Source organism: Dreissena polymorpha, chromosome 7, assembly GCF_020536995.1.
Source record: "Dreissena polymorpha isolate Duluth1 chromosome 7, UMN_Dpol_1.0, whole genome shotgun sequence".
Lineage (NCBI taxonomy): Eukaryota > Metazoa > Mollusca > Bivalvia > Myida > Dreissenidae > Dreissena > Dreissena polymorpha.
This window is the reverse complement of record NC_068361.1, coordinates 55,849,725-55,870,671: the sequence shown is the minus strand read 5'-3', so window position 1 is coordinate 55,870,671 and position 20,947 is coordinate 55,849,725. Positions and strand designations below refer to the sequence as shown.

General features: G+C 35.9%; 1 protein-coding gene across 1 annotated transcript in view; it reads right to left on the bottom strand.

Annotated features, from left to right (window-relative positions):
- Positions 1 to 20,629, bottom strand: part of LOC127839720 (uncharacterized) — a 121,052-nt gene extending 100,423 nt beyond the window's left edge. Inside the window, exons 1-2 of the mRNA XM_052368104.1 lie at positions 20,533 to 20,629; positions 19,490 to 19,637 (exon numbers count right to left, since the gene is read on the bottom strand). Coding sequence (XP_052224064.1) covers positions 19,490 to 19,637; positions 20,533 to 20,626 — 242 coding nt within the window. The 5' untranslated portion in view covers positions 20,627 to 20,629. The remainder of the gene's footprint in view (positions 1 to 19,489; positions 19,638 to 20,532) is intronic.
- Between the last annotated feature and the right edge of the window lie 318 nt (positions 20,630 to 20,947).

Sequence of the window (20,947 nt, the reverse complement as noted above, 5' to 3'; positions counted from 1 at the left end):
TTAGTTAATGAAAAACAGTGTCTTTATGTTGCCAAATATTTGCTCATAATATCATTATAATTATTGTCTTAACCCTAGTTATATCAATTAGTTACTTAATATTATACTTTTACTGTGTTTTAATAGTGTAGCCGGTATTGTTTTATTGCTTAAGTTGCTTACAGCATTATAATTATATCACACGTATTTAGATCATTAATCCTTTAATTAATGCTGCATAATATTATCAATACCTCTTATTTTTTATCAATCTTATATGCATATATATGTTTTGTGCAACGCCATTGACTATAATTATATAAATAGGCGTTCCATCAAATTAGCAAATTTCAAGTTTCAATATACATTAAATAAGGTCTAAGATACACTTTATAAGGTCTATCACATTAAACATTCCACTCCTGATCAGCAAACGATTAATTGAATAGAATAAATCAACCTTCAGGAGATAGTTGATGTATCATGATTGTAAACTCTCGTTGACAACCTCCGCACATTGTTTATTTATCATTCAAAATGATGTTTTTACTAATAAATATCATAGCCACACGCTAACCACCTGTGCTCCGGATCAGTAGACGCTTTATTGAATGGAATAATCAACCTTCCGGTGATAGTTGATGTATCACGATTGTAAGCGCTCTTTGAATCATAGAGTCGGATCGCATAACTTCATCGTCGGAACCCACGGACTTCTGTCCGTTGTTATGACATCTCGAAGCATTGCTATTTTTAGTAATCGTGGGCCTTTCTAACGTAATAGTAAATTCAAATGCATAGACTATTTTCTTTTTTAACATACAGGGTTTCTTCCATTATTATCTGCAATTATAAAGTTTTTTACAAAACATAGATTTGTACTAACCGATGCTGCCCCTTTTTACCGTTTAAAAAGACATCCTTTGAGAGGTTCAATCTAAAACAATATTAAGGTATATTCCTAAAACAAGGCACCATTTTGTCAGGTATTTTCAAAGGCACATAGCTCAGGAATCGATGTATTATAATCTTGAACATGTACAAATCATCGTTATGAGAGATTTGAAGTTATTATTTAATTATTAGATAAATATTAAAGTAGTTCGCTCTACAAAGGCAACATTTTCTGCGAACTGACATATTGAAAAATTTACCGACAAAGTGACTCCAAAATATACCACCTTCAAATATAATATCTATTTTTTCTAAGACATCATTATGCTATTATACGACCGCTGTAAATGCCTGCGTGGCATTTATAGTTATAGGTTATTATACCACTTTCGTAAAACAAACAATATTATAAACTGTATTAAATGTATCCTTTCTTTTTTCAATCTTCTGTCTGTTTCATTAACATATTAAATACTATAAGAAAAACGCTGAAAAAAACAAGTATGCCAACAAATGAGGCCACTTAAACACAAATACTGCACGTGTTGAAACTAAGGTTCAAATATAAGTAAGTGTATATCATGGGTGGTTATTTCGTCCAAAACATAGTGAGAATTAAATTTAAGTGCATATTCATAGTACACAAATATGTGTATCATAGAATACATATAAAACCGAAACCAAGTTCGTATAAGAACTTAAGTATCGGCACTTTTTTATGTTTTTCAAAATTTCTCAGAAATATGCATTGCATTATTCAAGTCAATAAATACAATGTACTCAAACGTCAGTGCGGTCAAAGTCCATGGGTCAGTGTCCATTCTTCCCATTCTCGCGGTTAGCGCCGAAAATGCCCCCGCGTCCTCCTCTTCCGCCTCGTCCCCCGCCGGCACCCCCGCCTTTTCCTCATCCCGCAGCTCCAAACAAAAACACATCCTCTCCATCCTGGCCGTTTCTACCGTAGCTCCCTTCTTTGCCGCCGCTTCCGGCTCCCAACCCACCGACGCCACCACCACCACCGCCGCCTCCTCTTCCGTAGCCGCCATAACCGCCACCACCGTCGTTACCCATGCTCTGTGGACCAGCAGCACCCGATTGTATAAACGCTGGTTAAAGTTACCGCTCGGTAACATTCAAACCTTGGTAAGTTTGCGGTTATTCAGGTATAGTAACCTTCAAGGTAACTCGATTGTATAAACATGATATACCGCAAAGTAACCTAACTGCGCATAGTGGAATTTAACCACCGGTAACTTTAACCAAAACATTCCCACAATGCATTTTCTTATGACGTGATATTCGCGCGAAGTGTCACGCTTATAAACAGCGACATGTATTTTTTTTTATCAAATTCATTTACAAATGAATTCACAATAAAATAAAGTGTAAATTTTAACTATGAGTTCATCAAATTGACCAGGGACAAATTGAAAATGATGTCGGGATTTGCATCATTTAGCGGAATCCCTGGTGTTTGCAAACTGCAAGAGAGTGCTTACAAAGACGTCTAATCTTCTAGTTGTTCTAGATTTAATATAAAAATTATACATGGTCGTCGTAACATGCTACACTATTCTTCTAATTTGGCTTATGTTTACAATAAACTTACTTTCTTGTACAATAAGGGAATTTACCATAGACAAATAAAACATTGTTCAACTTTAAATTTATTTTTGTATGCAGAAATCTGCAAATGCAACCATGTTCACCAACGGCTATTATTTGTGTCGTGTTCTGAGAAAACTGGGCATAATGCATGTGCGTAAAGTGTCGTCCCTGATTAGCTTGATAAGTTTGCACAGGGTAATCAGGGACAACGCTTTCCGCCCAAAATTGATTTTTGCTAAGAATGGACTTCATTTTAACAAAAAATGTCATAAAAGCGGGAAATGTCGTCCCTGATTATCCTGTGCGAACTGCACAGGCTTATATGGGACGACACTTTAAGCACATGCATTATGCCCATTTTTCTCAGAACACGACACATTTGATAAACTGCTCCGGTTCATTTTAACAGCAGTAAAGTACATAGAGTACATCTACGGGTGACGAAGAAGAAAGTTATTGAGTTCTCATTTGAATATAATGATATGATGGCATAAGATTCTTAATTTAACTATGCTAAAATAATTATCAAAGACCCAAGATGCAAAATTTAATTATTGAATTAAATTGATTATTTATTGATTTAAAAGGATTATTAAAGGTAAGGTACTAGTTGGAACGTGTTTTGTTTTTTGTTTGTACTTTTGTTGTTTCCTGTTCTCGGAGAAATGATTTATACATGGGCGCCATTGATGCATCGGATCACACACGGCATACCCATAACAGAATAAAAGAAACACGTTCTGTGCGTCCTTAAATTTGTCGTCCGAAGTCGGAAATCGTATTGCCCTGTAAATTAAGTCAAATAAAATGTCAGTCGCTGCAATTTGTTGTTTACTCGTCGAAATTGTGAAGGTCGTCGATGGTTAGCTTTTATAATGTCGCGCATCGCGGCCATTTTGTGTGAGTTACCTCTCGGTTACTTGTACTTACCCACCTAGGGAAGCAGGGTATGTTTTAACTGGGTTTTAACCGATCGGTATAACTAACCAAATTTTATACAAACGCTTACCGACCAGTAACCAACATGTTACCGACTTTTAACCGCCGGTATGTGGTTAATCGCCGGTTTAACTGTTTATACAATCGGGTGCACAGATGTATTGAATATTAAGTTGCAAAATAAATACAGTAGCACAAAAGAAGGAAATTTACTGTTCCGATAACTTTCCCGATTGAAACTTTGTCAAAACGTTTAAAAAACAGAATCTTCATGTAATATTGATTTTATAAGTAAACTAAATAAATAAAAAAATGAACGCATATTTCGGCTTGGCCTTTTCTTTTGCCAAATAGGTCACTATTTTAATATAATAAAATCCAAATATTGAACAAAAACATAAAGATGAAGCGCGAAACTTTTTCGTGGATGTTCGTTACCGATTTTTTGCAGCTGCGAAGAGATTAGAAAATAAAAGAATTAACTATAAAAAAAGAAAGTAAAAGTCAGTGATTACTAAACCATTTGAATAGTTTTAGTTGCAAATCGAATAATTGTAACGTTAATTTTTATAGCACATGGGAAAACGGGCTTTCATCACATTCTTTGTGTTAAAAGTAAAACCAGTCATTTTGTGGAATCCCATTGAATAGGAAACGCCCATTTTGTTATTTGACCGATGTTCTATTTTGTGTGAGAATCTTTTTCTGAAAATGCAAAACGAAAATACCTTTCTAAATTGAAGGCATTGTTCTTATGTTCTTATTGTTTCTGTGCAAAGGTTAACGATGAATACATTATGTATATAACACCTTTATGTATTATGAATGTAACACCTTTAAACATACTAATAAAATGTCGTTTTTTAAAACAAATACCTAAGATACCACTGCGCTTTGTTGTGAATTGTGTCGCTACATTCAAAACACAAAGTACAACTAATTTGATAGAATATATAAATATGAGTCGCGCTCTGGGAAAACGGGGCGTAATGCATGTTCGTTAAGTGTCGTCCCAACGGGGCGTAATGCATGTTCGTTAACTGTCGTCCCAACGGAGCGTAATGAATGTTCGTTAAGTGTTGACCCATATAAGCCTTAGCAGTCCACACGGGCTTAGCCACAGGAGGGAAGCCCATAGTATATATATATGCATGTTCGTTAAGTGTCGTCCTATATTAGCCTTAGCAGTCCGCTCGGGCTTAGCATGGACGACAGTTTCCGCCTAAACTGAATTTTCGTTGAGAAGAGACTTTGTTTAAGTGTCGACCCTTATGAAACTGTGCAGATTGCACAGGCTGATCTAGGACGACACTTGACGCACATGCATTAACCCCCGTATTCACAGAGCGTGGTTCACTTATATATTAATATAATAATTTAGCTATTTGTCAACTTAGAGAAGAAAAACAAAATAGGCGGATAGCGTATATGTGTTTGAATGAGATGTGTTTCATGTAGATAACATATATTTTCCTCAATATGTATTAGTTGAATTATTATATCATTTGGATGTTTGTCATGTTCGATGCAGGATGCACTGCCCAGATGCTTTGTAAAATACAGAATTTGTAGTGAAAATTATTTAAGTCTTGTTTTGTTCATTTGCAATAAGGAAGAAAATAGATTGTATTTTATTTGAGATTTGTATAGGTGAGAAACTGGGGGTACACTGTTTATATAGAGGTAAATGAAGTGGTTTTTGAGGAATTAGTTTGGAAATTCGCGAACGCCAAAAATCCTGAAATCGTTTAATAGTACACGTATTAAAATTTTATAACTAAAATCGTTACAACAGTCAAACATGTAATAAACACAAAATAATCTGAAAACAATACATGATTCATGATACTCATACATTACTCATAATTAAGTAATTGAACACATGTTTATTTCAAACAATATAAGTAATAAAACAAAACCCGAATTATTCAAGATGGAAGACGGTTTCATCGCAACACATTAAGATCACTTGTTCAGCAAACAAAAAAATACAAGCAAACAAAAATAAACAATCAATCGTTTCTTAAAATAAAGGGCGCGTGAACAATTCAAAGTATAATACATAATCAAGTATGCATCATGACCTCAAATGTTGTTGCGTTGTATACAATAAAAATAGAACACAAAGTATTTCAAAGAAAAAAAAACGAAACAATTCATGAAATATTTCACTTGCATCATCTACAAACATTCAAATACTTGACAACTTGTGAAAACACGAAACAAATGAAATACGCGAAATAAATATTAAATAAGGCATAATGGGCGTGAACTGAGCCGTGTATAGTATGACCGGATGATACAGGTTTTTGAGTAGTCGTCGACGTCGTTGGCGGAAGTGTGGTGGTCTGGTATGGTGACGTCATGAGGAACCGATCCACCACGTGTATTATTGCGTTAATGGCTAAAATATTTGGTTTGACGATCTTGGCTTCGATGTCATCCCAACGGAGATAAAACCCTGAAAGTAAATAGCTTTAAATAAATCGTATATCCGATATAACATTTCGCGCCATTGGTGCTAAAAGGAACCATATGCCTTCTTAGTTCAATGGCACCTTTTTGCACCAAGGGGGCGATTGTATATGCGGATATAAAACCACCTAAAATAGGTTTGTTCGATTTCCTTTTTTTAATTAATGAGTTTTATGTTCACAAATAAATTATTAAGTTTTCAAATATCGAATGTTTTATTAGAAGTCTTCTTAAAGTAAAAGAAATAAATTTTATAAAGAATTTAAAAGAATGAAAGAAATAAAGTAATTCTGGATGTAGGTACTAAGTATGCTCCACCAGAATGGTGGATCAATGTAATGCCATGCGACGATCAATAAGCCTGGCAGCTGTCAGTTCTAGCTATCACTGTGATACGGTCACTCATGGTCAGTTTAGCTATCATTGTGATATGGTGACTCATCGTCAGTTCCAGCAATCACTGGGATATGGTAACTTACCGTCAGTTCTAGCAATCACTGAGCTATGGGCACTCATGGTCAGTTCTAGCAATCACTGGGATGTGGTCACTCACGGTCAGTTCGAGCAATCACTGTGGTATGGTCGCTCACCGTAAGTTCTAGCTATCACTGTGATATGGTCACTCAACGTCAGTTCTTGCTATCACTGTAATATGGTCAATTTCCATCAGTTCTACATATCACTGTGATAGGGTCACTTATCGTCGGTTCTAGCAATCACTGGGATATGGTCACTCACAATCAGTTCTAACTATCACTGTGATATGGTCACTCAACGTCAGTTCTAGCTATCATTGTGATATAATGACTCATCGTCAGTTCTAGCAATCACTAGGATATGGTCACTCACCGTCAGTTCTTGCTATCACTGTGATATGGTCAATCACCATCAGTTCTATATATCACGGTGATAGGGTCACTCACCGTCAGTTCTAGCTATCACTGTGATATGGTCACTCACCGTCAGTTCTAGCAATCACTGCGATATGATCACGCACAATCAGTTCTAACTATCACTATGATATGGTCACTCAACGTCAGATTTAGCTATGACTGTGATTTGGTCAACCACCGTCAGTTCTAGCAATCACTGGGATATGGTCACTCAACGTCAGTTCTAGCAATCATTGGGATATGGTCACTCACCGTCAGTTCTAGCTATCATTGTGATATGGTCACTCACCGTCAGTTCTAGCTATCACTATGATATGGTCACCCACCATCAGTTATAAAGCGACTGTCAGTTCTAGCTACATGTATCGATGTGATATAAAGACAACTCACTGTCAGTTCTAGCTATCGATGTGATATAAATACAACTCACCGACAGTTTTAGCTATCGATGTGATATAAAGTCAACTTACTGTCAGTTCTAGTTTTCACTGGGCTATGGTCACTCAACGTCAGTTCTAGCTATCACTGGGATATGGTCAGTGACTGTTAGATCTAGCTACATGTATCGATGGCATATAAAGTCAACGTACCGTCAGTTCTAGCTATACATGTTATATAGGACAACTCACCGTCAGTTCTAGCTATCACTGTGATATTTATGCTGCCTGCGTAGGCGCCGAAGGACCCGTCGATGATGCTGTCGTAATCCACCTTTTGGTTGGGGACGATATAGCAGCGAACGATCTAGTCAAACAATACAACGAAAACGACATATAAACAAATAATATGTTGTTTAAGGTATACGTCCTTTATATGTTACATATGTCTTAAATGACATACACTTAAACTATTCGACAGCTTTTCATTATGATGCGATGAAAAAAGCGCGTATTGGTTTAAATCTATTCATAATGAAAAACGATATAGTGAATCACGGTGAAATATTGTGTATATTGGCAATAGGCAATAAAAGCTGTATGAAACATGTTTGAAGTGTAATATGGTCCATAATTCAAATGCAAAATCTAATGTCAGGTTAAGTATCAGGTCTTGTGTTAAGTTTTTTATCATGTTAAGCATCCGGTCTTGTGCTAGGTCTACCGGATTGTATAGTGCAAGGTCCAGTGTAAGATCAGGTGCTGTGTATAGTGTCAGGTCAAGTGTCAGGTCTAATGTCAGGTCAAGTGTTAGGTCTAGTGTTTAATCTAGTGGCAGGTAAGGTCATGTTTAGGTTCAGGTCATGTTAGATTGGGTATTAGTAAATAATCGGCCAATAAAAGCTCATACGAACTAAGTTTTTCTTCATAGCTTAGCATTTTGGTGCTGTATTGTCAGAGATAATATTGCGCTTGAATGGTAAGATAATACCATATACCAAACATTTCTGATTAACATGATCCAACAGGTTCTCATCGGTAATCATTTAACAAGTGTTTTATTTTATTAATTATCATTTTCGTACTATTATACAAGCTGACGGTTACAGCAATTACTCTCCTGAAATTATTTCTGAAATTTTCATTTTTACAATATGAGCCCGCGTCGTGCTAAAATGGGTCTTCAGCCCTTTGTGACGATCGCAGTTTGCCTGAAGCTACGCTGGCCGCATACGTCTTAAGACCCATTCTCGCGTGACGCACCTCGCATTGCGATACACTCTCACCGCAACGCTTTTTTAGCTAATAAGAAAAAAATATCGTTACAAAAACCTAAAATTGGAAAAATTCGCAGCGTGAAATCTTCAGTTTTGGAATTATGGGTCGTCTTAATTGCTTGGTACTTAATTGGAAAAACCCATAAAAAAATAATAATAATTGTACATGTTCTTGTTGCTAAAATGTTCAATTTTAGTGCTAATTGTATCTGTGTTCTTGCAGATATTGTGCTTTTGGAATGACATTGACGTATTTATTTATTTATTTGTTTTGGGGAAGGAAACGTTTTGGCATTTGGTATTTGTGCAAATTGTCATCAATTGGGAAAGTTCCTACTACGGGTACGCTATAAAGAAGAAAAACAAAGGGCTGTGCCGCCATCTTCGCGTCCTTAGTGAGGTTGGCGTTTAAGTACTCCAGTTCCGGCCTACTGAGATGCTGCGGGTCCAGCGAAGAGTCCGAGGGAACGAACACCGTGTACATGGTCTTCAAGGACGTCAGATCGATACCGGAGTCGCTCGGTATAAGCTTCAGCAGCTGATCGCTTCCAAGACTGTAATACAAATATAAATGAGCCTCAATTTCGGAAAAATTGGTCTTAATGCATGAGCGTAAAACATCGTCCCAAATTAGCTTGTGCAGTCTGCATGTGCTTACCAGGGAGGAAGCTTTCCGCTTTTATGGTATTATTCGTTTAACGTCTCTTCTTAACGAGAATCAAGTTTAGGCGAAAAGTGTCGTCCCTGCAGTTCACACAGGCTAATATGAGACGACAGTTTACGCTCTTTAATCCCCGTTATCACAAGGTCGGGCGCAAACAGAAACAACATGATATTATTGTATAATGATAGTAACGATGATGCTACCTAATGTCATCAAAATGCATAAAACAAATAAATAGTTTGGATACGTTATATTATGGATGCGGATGGTGTTAAAGGGTTCTTTTCACGTTTTGATAAATTGACAAAATTAAAAACAATGTTTCAGATTCGCAAATTTTCGTCGTAGTTATGATATTTATGAGGAAACAGTAATACTGAACATTTACCAAGCTCTAAAATAGTCATTATATGCATTTTTTGACGATTTAAAAACCTGAAAATTATAAAGCGTTGCAACGCGAAACGATTTAATAATTTGGAAAGTTTTGTTGTTGTCGTTAAATTGTGTGGCTCTACGAGGATTACTTATATAAATAGCATGAGAACGGATGGCCGAGTGTTCTTAGCGAAAGACTTTTACTACAGGGGTCAGTGGTTCGAGTCCAGTTGAAATGAATTCTTGTTTTCATTAGAGCGTTTATATAGAATGTTTACATTTATCAATATAAAACATTTAATGGCAAACTTTAATACATGACAAAATCTGTGAAAAGGCCCCTTTAATGGGAGTGATGATTATAATGATTAGTAGTAGTAGTAGTGGGACGAGTATCTAATTTCCCTGACGAAAATGATCTTTCAGCTGATGATAATGATATTTGATATGATAAAGATAATTGTTTGACGATGATGAAGTCATCAATGCTTCAGTTGAATGCATGAGATCGCTAGCTGAATACTGTTGCGAATTACTAATATCCGGTTGATGCGTCAACTCAAAGTGAGCGCCATTCAGCGGGAAGTTCAGGAAGCCGTCGATGACGTAGATAATGCCGTTACTGCACGCGATGCCGTCACGCACCAGGTCAAAAGACCGTCTGAGATTCGTGTAGCCAATATCAACCGAAGTAATTTCTGTGAAATAGTGTGCATAGTGTTAGTTATTTATGAAATAAGAACTGCAATAAACCACGTTCTTCGTTAAGTGAATACCAACCGAAGAAATTACTGTGAAAGTTTATATTGAAAACAAAGAAACAACATTATACATCATACGCATAACCTGTATTGACTTTATAACCACCAGTGTTTTATTTCTTAATACTTCATGAAGTAAAAACAAGCAAACGTTTTATAAAGACAAAATATAAAAAAGTTTAAGTTGAAAACTAAGTTTGATATCAAATTCTTTTATAGGTTACCGTTTTAAAGTAATTATTTCAAGTGAAGCAGAATACTGCGTTTTGATGCAATCCAATTGCAATTTTCTAATTTTTGACTCCAGTAAAACAATAGCCTTGCATCATTTTGACACATTTGTTTTCCATAATCCAACTTTTTAAAGGGCAAGAACTTATCCGTTATGCTACAAATAATGCTGTTTAACACGATACTTATAAATAAGATTTTACAAAAAAGTAAACACTCATAAAGGAACAAGTTTCAAGATACTTGAGTATTTTGACCCCAAATATTTTCTTTTTAACCCCTTATATTTTGAAGCCTTAGGTCATGTTGACTCCTGGTTTTCAGATCTACTGTAATCCCTGGTAATACAAATCTACCCGTGCTATTGGTAGGGTCCAAATTTACAAAGGTGAAGGTCGTATTGTAGCGATTCTCGGTGTAGAACACTCGACTGCCACCGAACAAAGCGTCCATGTACGCTTGATATAACGTGATAGATGGCAGTGCGTGGCTGTTGAATAACTGTCAAAGCAAAATATAATGTTAGATTATTTTGCCGATTCGCATCTGCGTAAAGTGTCGTCCCAGGTTGGACTATGCAGTTTACAGTCGGGGACAACGCTTACTGCTTTTCTTGAATTTTTCGTTTAAAGGACTTCTCTGCTTAGAGGAAATCCAATTAAGGCGGAAAGTTTCGTCCCTGATCAGCCTATGCGGACTGCACTGGCTTATCTCAGAAGACACTCAACGCACATGGATTAAGGTAAATCCCCTCTTGAAACTATGAAAGACTGACCATCTCAAGGATACCTTTGAAGATTGATTTATAATAATATGCAAGTGTGTAATGGACCTAAAGACACACAGCAGCAATACATTTCAGTACACTGTAATTAATCAGCTTAATGAATGATTGAAGAACGTTTTGAACTTTTTTCCAACAGATTTAACCCTTCAGTAAAAGAAACATTAATAAGTGACTATGCAATTACACAACATGCACAGAATCTATACGACAGTAATCCCGATACATATGACACCATTATTTTACATTATTTATATTTATATTGTTTTCATACTCTCGTTAATACATTAGATTGGAGAAAATATATATCATTTTTAGAACGTATACGAACATAAGCTTCAAGTAGTCCTATGTCCGATTTTGCGTTTATGTAATTATGTTTCGGTTCTTTGAAACTTGCTATACAACAGCACGAATTATATTTCCACCCAAACTCCACGCATAGTTGTCGTTCCATGCTCTCACATACAATATCTGCCATCACGAGAAACTCCAACCAGATTTGGAAGGATTTTTTTAAGTATTAAAATTATTATGAAAGGTTGTATCATTTTCTTTTGAAAATAGTGCAGAAATTAAAGTTTATAATAAAAGAAAATTAAATTAATTTTAAAAAAGTAAAAATAACAACGGGGAAATTATTGTGCCACGTTTTTCGGCTATCATCACGTGGTTGGTTATGAAGGCATGGATTTTATCCAGCTATGCTGGTTCAAGTCAAACATATGGGCGAAGGTTGATATCCACCTAGCAATCAGGGGGTCTCGGCTTCGATTCCAATTCAGGAAGTTTTATTTAAATCGACTCAAAGGCATCATGTACTGGATGCACAAAGAAATCGGACTCGAAGGTGTCTTAGTAAGTCTAAGGCTCTCGATTTAACAGAGCTGAAATATATGTTTCAACTAATCGCGCAGAATTCTAGTGTAATGTAACCTACCTTTCTATCCATGTCTGGTTCCGCGCTCATGTAACTTCGATGGAAGTTTGAGAGACTTGCTATAAACTTGGCACTGGGAATCAGCAGATTGAGATTCGTGTCGTGCGAGTTCGACCACGAGTAGAGGTCGTCCACGTTCATTATCATGTCGTGGAAAGGTCTGAAATGAATTGAAACCATGTTCCGTATTCACCTAACAACCAACTTCTAGACTTAAGACTAAGAATAAGACTAAATTGTAAAAATAACACTTAAGTCTACATATATATCTTGAGATAATTGTCTTAAGACTACATATTTATCTTAAGATAATTGCCTTAAGGCTACAGATATATTATAAGATAATTGTCTGAAGACTACTTATATATCTTAAGCAAATTGTCTTAAGACTACATATATACCTTAAGATAATTGTCTTAAGACTACATGTATATCTTAAGATAATTGTCTTCAGATAATTGTCTTAAGACTACGGATATATATTAAGATGATTGTCTTAAGACTACAAATATGTCTTAAGATAATTGTCTGAATACATCAAATATATATATTTTAGATAATTGTCTCAAAACTACATATATATCTTAAGATAATTGTCTGCAGACTACAGATATATCTTAAAATAATTGTCTTAAGACTACAGATTTATATTAAGATTGTCTTAAGACTACAGACACATCTTAAGATAATTGTCGTATGACTAAAATAAGACTTAAGAATAAGCCTTAACATCTTAAATGTTTGGTATCCTTCCATTGATGAGATTCTGAATAATTTTATAAAAATAATTGACAACTAAAAACGCACAATTAAATAGAAAAAGATGCCTGAAGTATCGCGGTGGCGTGATGTCCACCTAGCGGTCGGGAGTTTCCGGGTGCGAACTCAGCACTAGGGGCGTTAATCAAAGAAACCAAGTAATGCTCGAATGGTCATAGTCGCCAATGTTAGTACGTATAAGTACCCCTGGAACTCTTTAGTACCCTACATATTACCCGCGGTATGGACAATTTACTAAACAGTACCATGGCGTCTGGCAGAGAGCATTTATGCATATATTCTGTACCCTGGTTACTACATTATAGTATTCTTAACAATACCCGGGTTACTTTTAAGTAGTACCAGAGCCGACAACGACCAATTTAGCCTGACAAATAGTGAACCCCGTGAAAACGACTCATTGTTTGTTTCAATAAGCCTTCCGATGTTATCTATTTCACTAAAATATAAAACTTTTAACTAAAAATGGCGTACAAGAGGTTGGTGGTTTTCTCAATGGTTTCGGCGACGGTCCAGAAGCGGAACTGTAACAGCGTGTCCAGCACGTGGATGGTCCCGTTACTGCAGCGGATGTCGGACCTGATGACGCCCCCACGGACATTGCCACTGACCGCAAACACTGGAGGTTGAGAATTACAAACACTCGTTACCAAACCATGCCGGCCAAAATCACGCAGCTATAACGCACAAATACAGACACTCTTTGGCAACAAATGCTGGACAACATGACGAACCTATAGCTTAATAATACAAAAAACGCATTACCAACCAATGCTGGCCACAATGACGAACCTATTGCTAAATAATACAGACAATCTTTTCCAACCAAAACTATTAACTAAGTTATTACCTTTCTCCTGTTCATTTAGAACGAATAGCGGATCGCCTGTCAGGCATGAAAATTTAGAGTAATCACGGAACTGCTCCAGGAATAATGAAGAAAATAACACGTGAGCGAACTATCGGAAATAAAAGCATAATACGGGGTTTAATGTATGTGCGTAAAGTGTTAACCCAGATTAGCCTTTGAAGTCCGCACATGCTTATCAGGGACTAAACTTTACGTCTGAACTTGATTTTCGCTCTACGAAGAGACTTATTTAATCGAAAAATAGCATAACAGCGAAAAGTGTCGTCCCTGATAAGCTTGTGCGGACTTAGCTTCCGTTTTCCAAAAGCGAGACTCAATGCATGGTTTGTATGGAACAGAGTCCTTTTGTTGGATTATCCAATTTGTAAACACAATTGACTTGGAGGACACTTTATTTTGAGCTCAAAACAATCTGTTTTGCTTAATTTTTATTGTAATGTCCAATAGCCTATATATATTGTTTTGTGATAACCTTTATAAATAAAATATGAAAAAATATTTAAAAATCGGTTAATAATTACGGATCTTCCCCTTTATAGAGCCTTCAAATAATGACAAAATTATCAGTGAAATTATCGATTATTTTCACCGTAAATGTTAAATGACGTCATTTTTTGACGAAATGACGTCATTTTCCTAACGAAATTCTTAAGTTAAACTCTTTAACAATGTATATAAACTGAGAAAAAAAGCATAAAATAAAAATAAAATTTGTTGGGTTCGGTGGATTATCGATTTTAATTCACTCGTGATCATATAAAATATATATTTTCTATGATCACTCGTGAAATAAAATCGATAATCCAACGAATCCAACAAATATCCTCTATTTATATATCCACTCATAGTTTTGTTCCGATCATTTTATTCTGAATATATAGTTGTCTTTAAGTTGTTTTGGACAACAAGTTGCAGTTGAAACATGGGAAGGTACCGCTAAATAGTCTAACTTTCAGCTCAAAAATCAGTTTTCGCAAAGATAACAAACATAGTCCATAGATCAATATAGGTATATATGTTATAAATATTCGAACATGTTGCAGTAAGATGGGGTCTTGCAGCTTCTGTGCCCGATGGGTGGGTAGCAGTGTGAATGCGTCGTCACTGGGCACGAACATGGTAAATGTTTTACTCGTGTCCTTCAGGATTTGTTTCAGAGACGGAATGACATCGAGAATTGCAGCCATAACCCTAAAGAAAAAAATCGAAATTTTTGTTAAATACTTCTGTTTTTATAAAATTAAAATAAAGCGTGCTGATACTTTTCAATAATTTAAGTAACATCACAATTCAGTTTATAACAATCAACTCGCACTATTAGTTTTAAGACAATTTCATATTAATAATGCCCGTATTATTGATACCATAACTTATTAACGCAATATTTAAACTACTAGACCTTAAGGGACCTTTTCACAGATGTGACATTCATCGAAATTTGTAATTAAAAGCTTTATATTGATAAATGTAAACATTGGATATAAAAAGTACGCTTAGACCACCCGGTCATCCGTGCTCATACAATGATTGATGTGTTTTATACTTTATATCAGTAATCCTCGTTGTATCACAAAATATAACGACACAATCAGAATTCTTGAAATTATTCAATCGTTTTGCGTTGCAACGCTTTATAATTTTAAGGTTTATAAACCGTCAAAAGATGCATATAATTGAAATTTTCGAGCATGGTAAATGTTTACTATTACTATATTTACACATACATGTATATTATTACTACAACGAACACTTGCGAATCTGAACTATTTTTTTTTTAATATTGTTCATTTACCAAAACGTGAAAAGGCCCCTTTAATGATGATACAATCATGAATACATAACCCGTGCGCTTTAAAAAAATAGATCGTTTACCATCATTTTTGTACATTGATTAACATACACATTGTAGTCACAATTATTAGTATTTATTCAGACATAATAACCGTACCCAAGACCGGACTGCACAGCCATTTCGTCCACCATGTTCCTGGTCGGAAGGTGTAGTAGGTTGTCGGTGATATGTAAGACGCCGTTAGAACACCAGATGTCCTCGATCACTACATCAGCGCGAATCCGACTTCCGACTATGTACAAACCTGGAAGGACATTTGCAAACCAGTCAACGATTTAAAGTGACAAAATGAGTTCATAGAAGTTCAAAGCCTTTGTCAATTTGAATGACACATTCAAAAGCCATAATTTCAATGTCACTTTTAATTTAGCTACTTTCAATGTTATTGTCAGTTATAATATCAATGATATTACCAATAGGCAAAATTTCAATGGCATGCTCAACAGCAATAATTTCAAGGACATGCTCAATAGCCATAATTTCAATTGCACTGTCAATAGCCATGATTATAAATTTCATTGTCAATAGCCATAATTTCAATTTAATTGCCAATAGCCATAATTTCGATTTCACTGTCAATCACCATAATTTGAATGACATGCTCAAAAGTCATAATGTTAATGGCATGCTCAATAGCCATAATTTCAATGGCATGCTTAATAGCCATAATAACAATGGCATGCTCAATGGCCATTATTTCAATGGCATGCTCAATAGCCATACTTTCAACTATATGCTCAATAGCCATAATTCAATGGCATGCTCAATAGCCATAATTTTAATTTCACTGTCAATAGCCATAATTTCAACGGCATGCTTTATAGCCATAAGTTCAATGGCATGCTAAAAAGCAATAATTTCAATATTACTGTCAATAGCCAAAATTTCAATGGCATGCTCAATAGCCATAATTTCAATTTCACTGTCATAAGCCATAATTTCACTGGCATGCTCAAAAGCCATAATCTCAATGGCATGCTCAAAAACAATCATTTAAATGGCATGCTCAAAAGCCATAATCTCAATGGCATGCTAAAAGCCATAATTTCAATGACATGCTCAATAGCCATAATTTCAATGGCATCCTCAATAGCCATTATTTCAATGATATTTACAATAGCCATAATTTCAATGGCAAGCTCAATAGTCATCATTTCAATGACATGCTCATCGGCCATACTTTCAATGACAGCCATAATTGCAATGATATTCTCAAAAGCAATAATTTCAATTCCATTTTCAATAATGTCAATACCGTTGACAATAGTTATGATATCAATGATATTACCAATAGCCAAAATTTCAATGTTCAAGAGCCATAATATCAATGATATTGCCAATAGCACTTATTTTAATGTCATGCTCAACATCCATGATAATTCAATGACATGCTCAATAGCCATAATTTCCATGACGTGGTCAAAAGCAATAATTTCAATTCCATTTCAATCGCCCTAATTTCAATACCATTGGCAATATATATCATTTCAATGGCATGCTCAATAGCCGATGTGTGCGTGAATCATGATCATCCAATAAGTGAACCTGAAATTGTACAAACCTTAAATTGACAAGAACGATACATTGAGTCAAATACATCTAAAGATTTGCTTCTAGCTCAACATTGGCTAAATTGATGTTTCTTGCAAATTTTGTACATAAGTAATGTTTATTTTTAAAAAATGACACCGTTTATCGAATACCACAAAGGTTTTCAAAATAAAACAACTTGACTTTATAGAACCCATGTAAAGTGTGTTTAATATGTAATGCCTTAAATCATATACCAGACACTGTTTGTGATATATCTGAGTATTGGAAAACTGTTTATATGGTGCTATGTCTAAGGCAATACCTGTCTCGGTTTGATGCAGTGTGATTGTTTTGCCCGCTAACGTAGGGACCTCCATCTCGCCCGTTATTTGGGTGGAGCTAACGATAACCCCGGGTGCAATCGATCCACGCAACGCCTAAAACGCCTAAACCAACCGGCATCATTTTTAAAAATCTTCCAAGATATTTTTGGAATAAATCTTCTGACCAAGTTTTATAAAGATCGGACAGTAAATGTGGCCTCTAGAGTGTTAAAAAGATTTTATTATAGCCATTTAAGGAAAAATGCTCCGCCCCTTGGAAGCCATGTTTTTCAAGCAAACATAATTATTTTCGAACTCATCCAAGATATCATTAAGACTAATCTGCTGACCAAATTTCATGAAGATTGGACAACACATGTGGACTCTAGAGTGTTAACAAAGTTTTACAATAGCCATATAAGGAACAATGCCCCGCCCCATGGCGGCCATGTTGTTCAACCAACCGGCATCATTTTCAAACGCTTCCAAGATATTATTGGGATAAATCTTCTGACCAAATTTCATGAAGATTGAACAAAACATGTGACACCTAGAATGTTAACAAGATTTGACTATAGCCATTCATAGCCATATAAGAAAAAAAGCCCCACCCCTTGGCAGCCTTTTTTTAGCAAAGGTTACCATTTATAAACTCATCCAAGATATCATTGGGACAAATCTTCTGAGCAAGTTTCATGAAGATCGGAAAATAATGTGGCCTCTAGAGTGTTAACAAGGTTTTATTAGAGCCATGTAAGGAAAAATGCCCGACCCTGGCGGCCATGTTTTTCAACCAACCGGCATCATTTTCGAACACGTCCGAGATATGATTGGGATGAATCTTCTGATCAAGTTTCATGAAGATCAGAAAATAAATGTGGACTCAGCCATGTTTTTCAAGCAAACGTTACCATTTTCGAACTCATATAACATATCATTGAGACCAAATTTCATGAAGATTGGAAATAAATGTGGCCTCTAGAGAGTTAACAAGGCAAATGTTGACGGCGCACGACGCACGACGGAAAAAACGCGATCACAAAAGCTAACCATAAGCACGTTGTGCTCAGGTGAGCTAAAAAGCATATCAACACATGAGTTCCTTTATTTAAGGCAATTAACCGATTTCAAAACTATCTGACACAGCAAATAAATGTTTTGAAAAAGGGACAAAAACAAGCAACAAACATAAAAACACGTGAGTAAAACCAAAGTCATCTCCTTGGAACGGTCGATGCTAATCATAAGAACTTTTAAAACGTTTTTATGCAGCTCACACTATCGGAACACAAGTTTAGAGATATTCTCTTTATTGGATATTACATCATACACAACACAAATAAATAGCGCTCGATTAGTAATTGTCGGCTCGGGTACTACTTATAAGTACCCCGGGTATACAACAATGTACCCCGGGTACGGAAATATACTTAAACGTAGCCGGTCAATATAAGACTGTACCCGAGTTTTATTCCCGCCAACAATTCGATGTAGTTAAACATTACGCAAAAAACATTTCTCAGCATGTTTTTTAGTATAAATTTCGATAATATAGAGGCCATTTTTCAGAATAGTGACATACATATGAAGGTAATAAATTAATGAAAATGAGCCGACAACAACAAATTTAGAGTTAGTATTCCCGGGAACTGTTGAGTATATTTTGCGTACCAGCGGAACATTGCAGCATATTTTAGAGAACCCTGGGTACTTGTAAGTATTGCCCGAGCCGACAATGACCAATCGAGCGTTAATAGCGTACACCTTAACTCAAATAAGAACGCAATGTTCAACACTTGAAATATAACACATGCTAACAGCGCATACCGCCAAATTGGTGCACAAAGGTACCATGTGACATAGAAATTAGAAGTGACATGGTACCTTTTTGCATCAATAGGGCGATTATTTTCGCAAATAAAGCACTGACCTCAGCTGGTTGTTGCCCATGACTGCGTCCCAGATGGTGAAGTCACGCTGGAAGAGAACACTGTTGACGAGATGTATGACGCCGTTGGTGCAGCCGATATCCGACGTCGTCACCTTGGCGCGGACTCCGCCGCCGTCCACGTACACAACTAGGAGAGTGGAGGAGAAAATGAATTTTAGTGTTAACCTATTTATTTTAGCTAGAGTGCTTAGTAAGTCTCATGAATATTGAAACGCTCTCTTGTAAATTCCTGGATAAAGCCAGTAGTTTGGGGACTTTGGTGGAGGGCTAAATAATGCTTATTAAGTGAAGATCAAACTCGTGACTTCCCGGTCGCAAGGCGAGACCAATATCCACCACGCAACGGCATCCTTGTAAGAAAATGATATCTGATAACAGTTTTAAGACGATCCTATTTATTCAGCATACGCAACACACGTTAATTGTTAGACAGTGCATTCTTTTTAAATACCGGTTCAAAAAATACTTCGTAAATCAGTATGTAAGTAAACAAGTCCGTCAAGCTTTTATTATTTCATGTAGGAAATGCCTAACTATAATAAATGAAAACAGTTTAATTGCAACCAAATCAAATTCCCAATACGTTTCTATCAGCTGTAACTGTTGTTGCGTCTGGTGTTGTTTTTCCTTCAGTCAATTATAATACAATGTACAGTTCTGTGCGAAATTAAACAGAATATATCCTTTCAAAAGCAATGACAATAACAGCTCTTTACACATGGAAATTTGTAAAAATACGTGAACATTCTTAGATACGAAATAATGTGTATACAGAAATGGGCTTAATGCATGTGCGTTAAGTGTCGTCAGATTAGCCATGCAGTCTGCACAGGCTAATTTATGAAACAACTTCCCTATTAATCAGATTTTTTAAAGAAGAGATATTGTTTAATAGAAAAAGTACATATTAGCGGAAAGTGTCGTTCCTGATTAGCCATTGCGACTGCGCAGGCTTACCTCTGACGGCACTTTACGCTCATGCAATAAGCCCCGTTTTCCAAGGACGAGGCTCATCAGTATACCATTTTTAATCTTCTTCACGGTCAATATTGCGCCGTCTGCGGTCGTGAATGTTTCCCCGTCTTGGAAAGAATCCATATCTCGCACTGCATACATAATTAGGTGGTCCCGGAATAACTAAAAGAAAAGCATACCGATAATGTTTGGTGTGATCAGATAATTCGTCAGTTAATATTATGTCAATAAGATGTAAACACTCTGCTCATACAACGTTTTTTAATGTGTTGTGCATTTTCACTTATCGTTTGTTTGCTTAAATACATTTAATAGCACGTGAGTATGCGTTAAAACAAATGTTCACATTTGGCAATCTTTTTCTACCGTAGGTAAAAATACATTCAAATTAACTTGCACCCAACTGTTAAAGTAAAACTAAAACTATTAGATAAATCAGACATCTATTAAAAAGCATGTCAA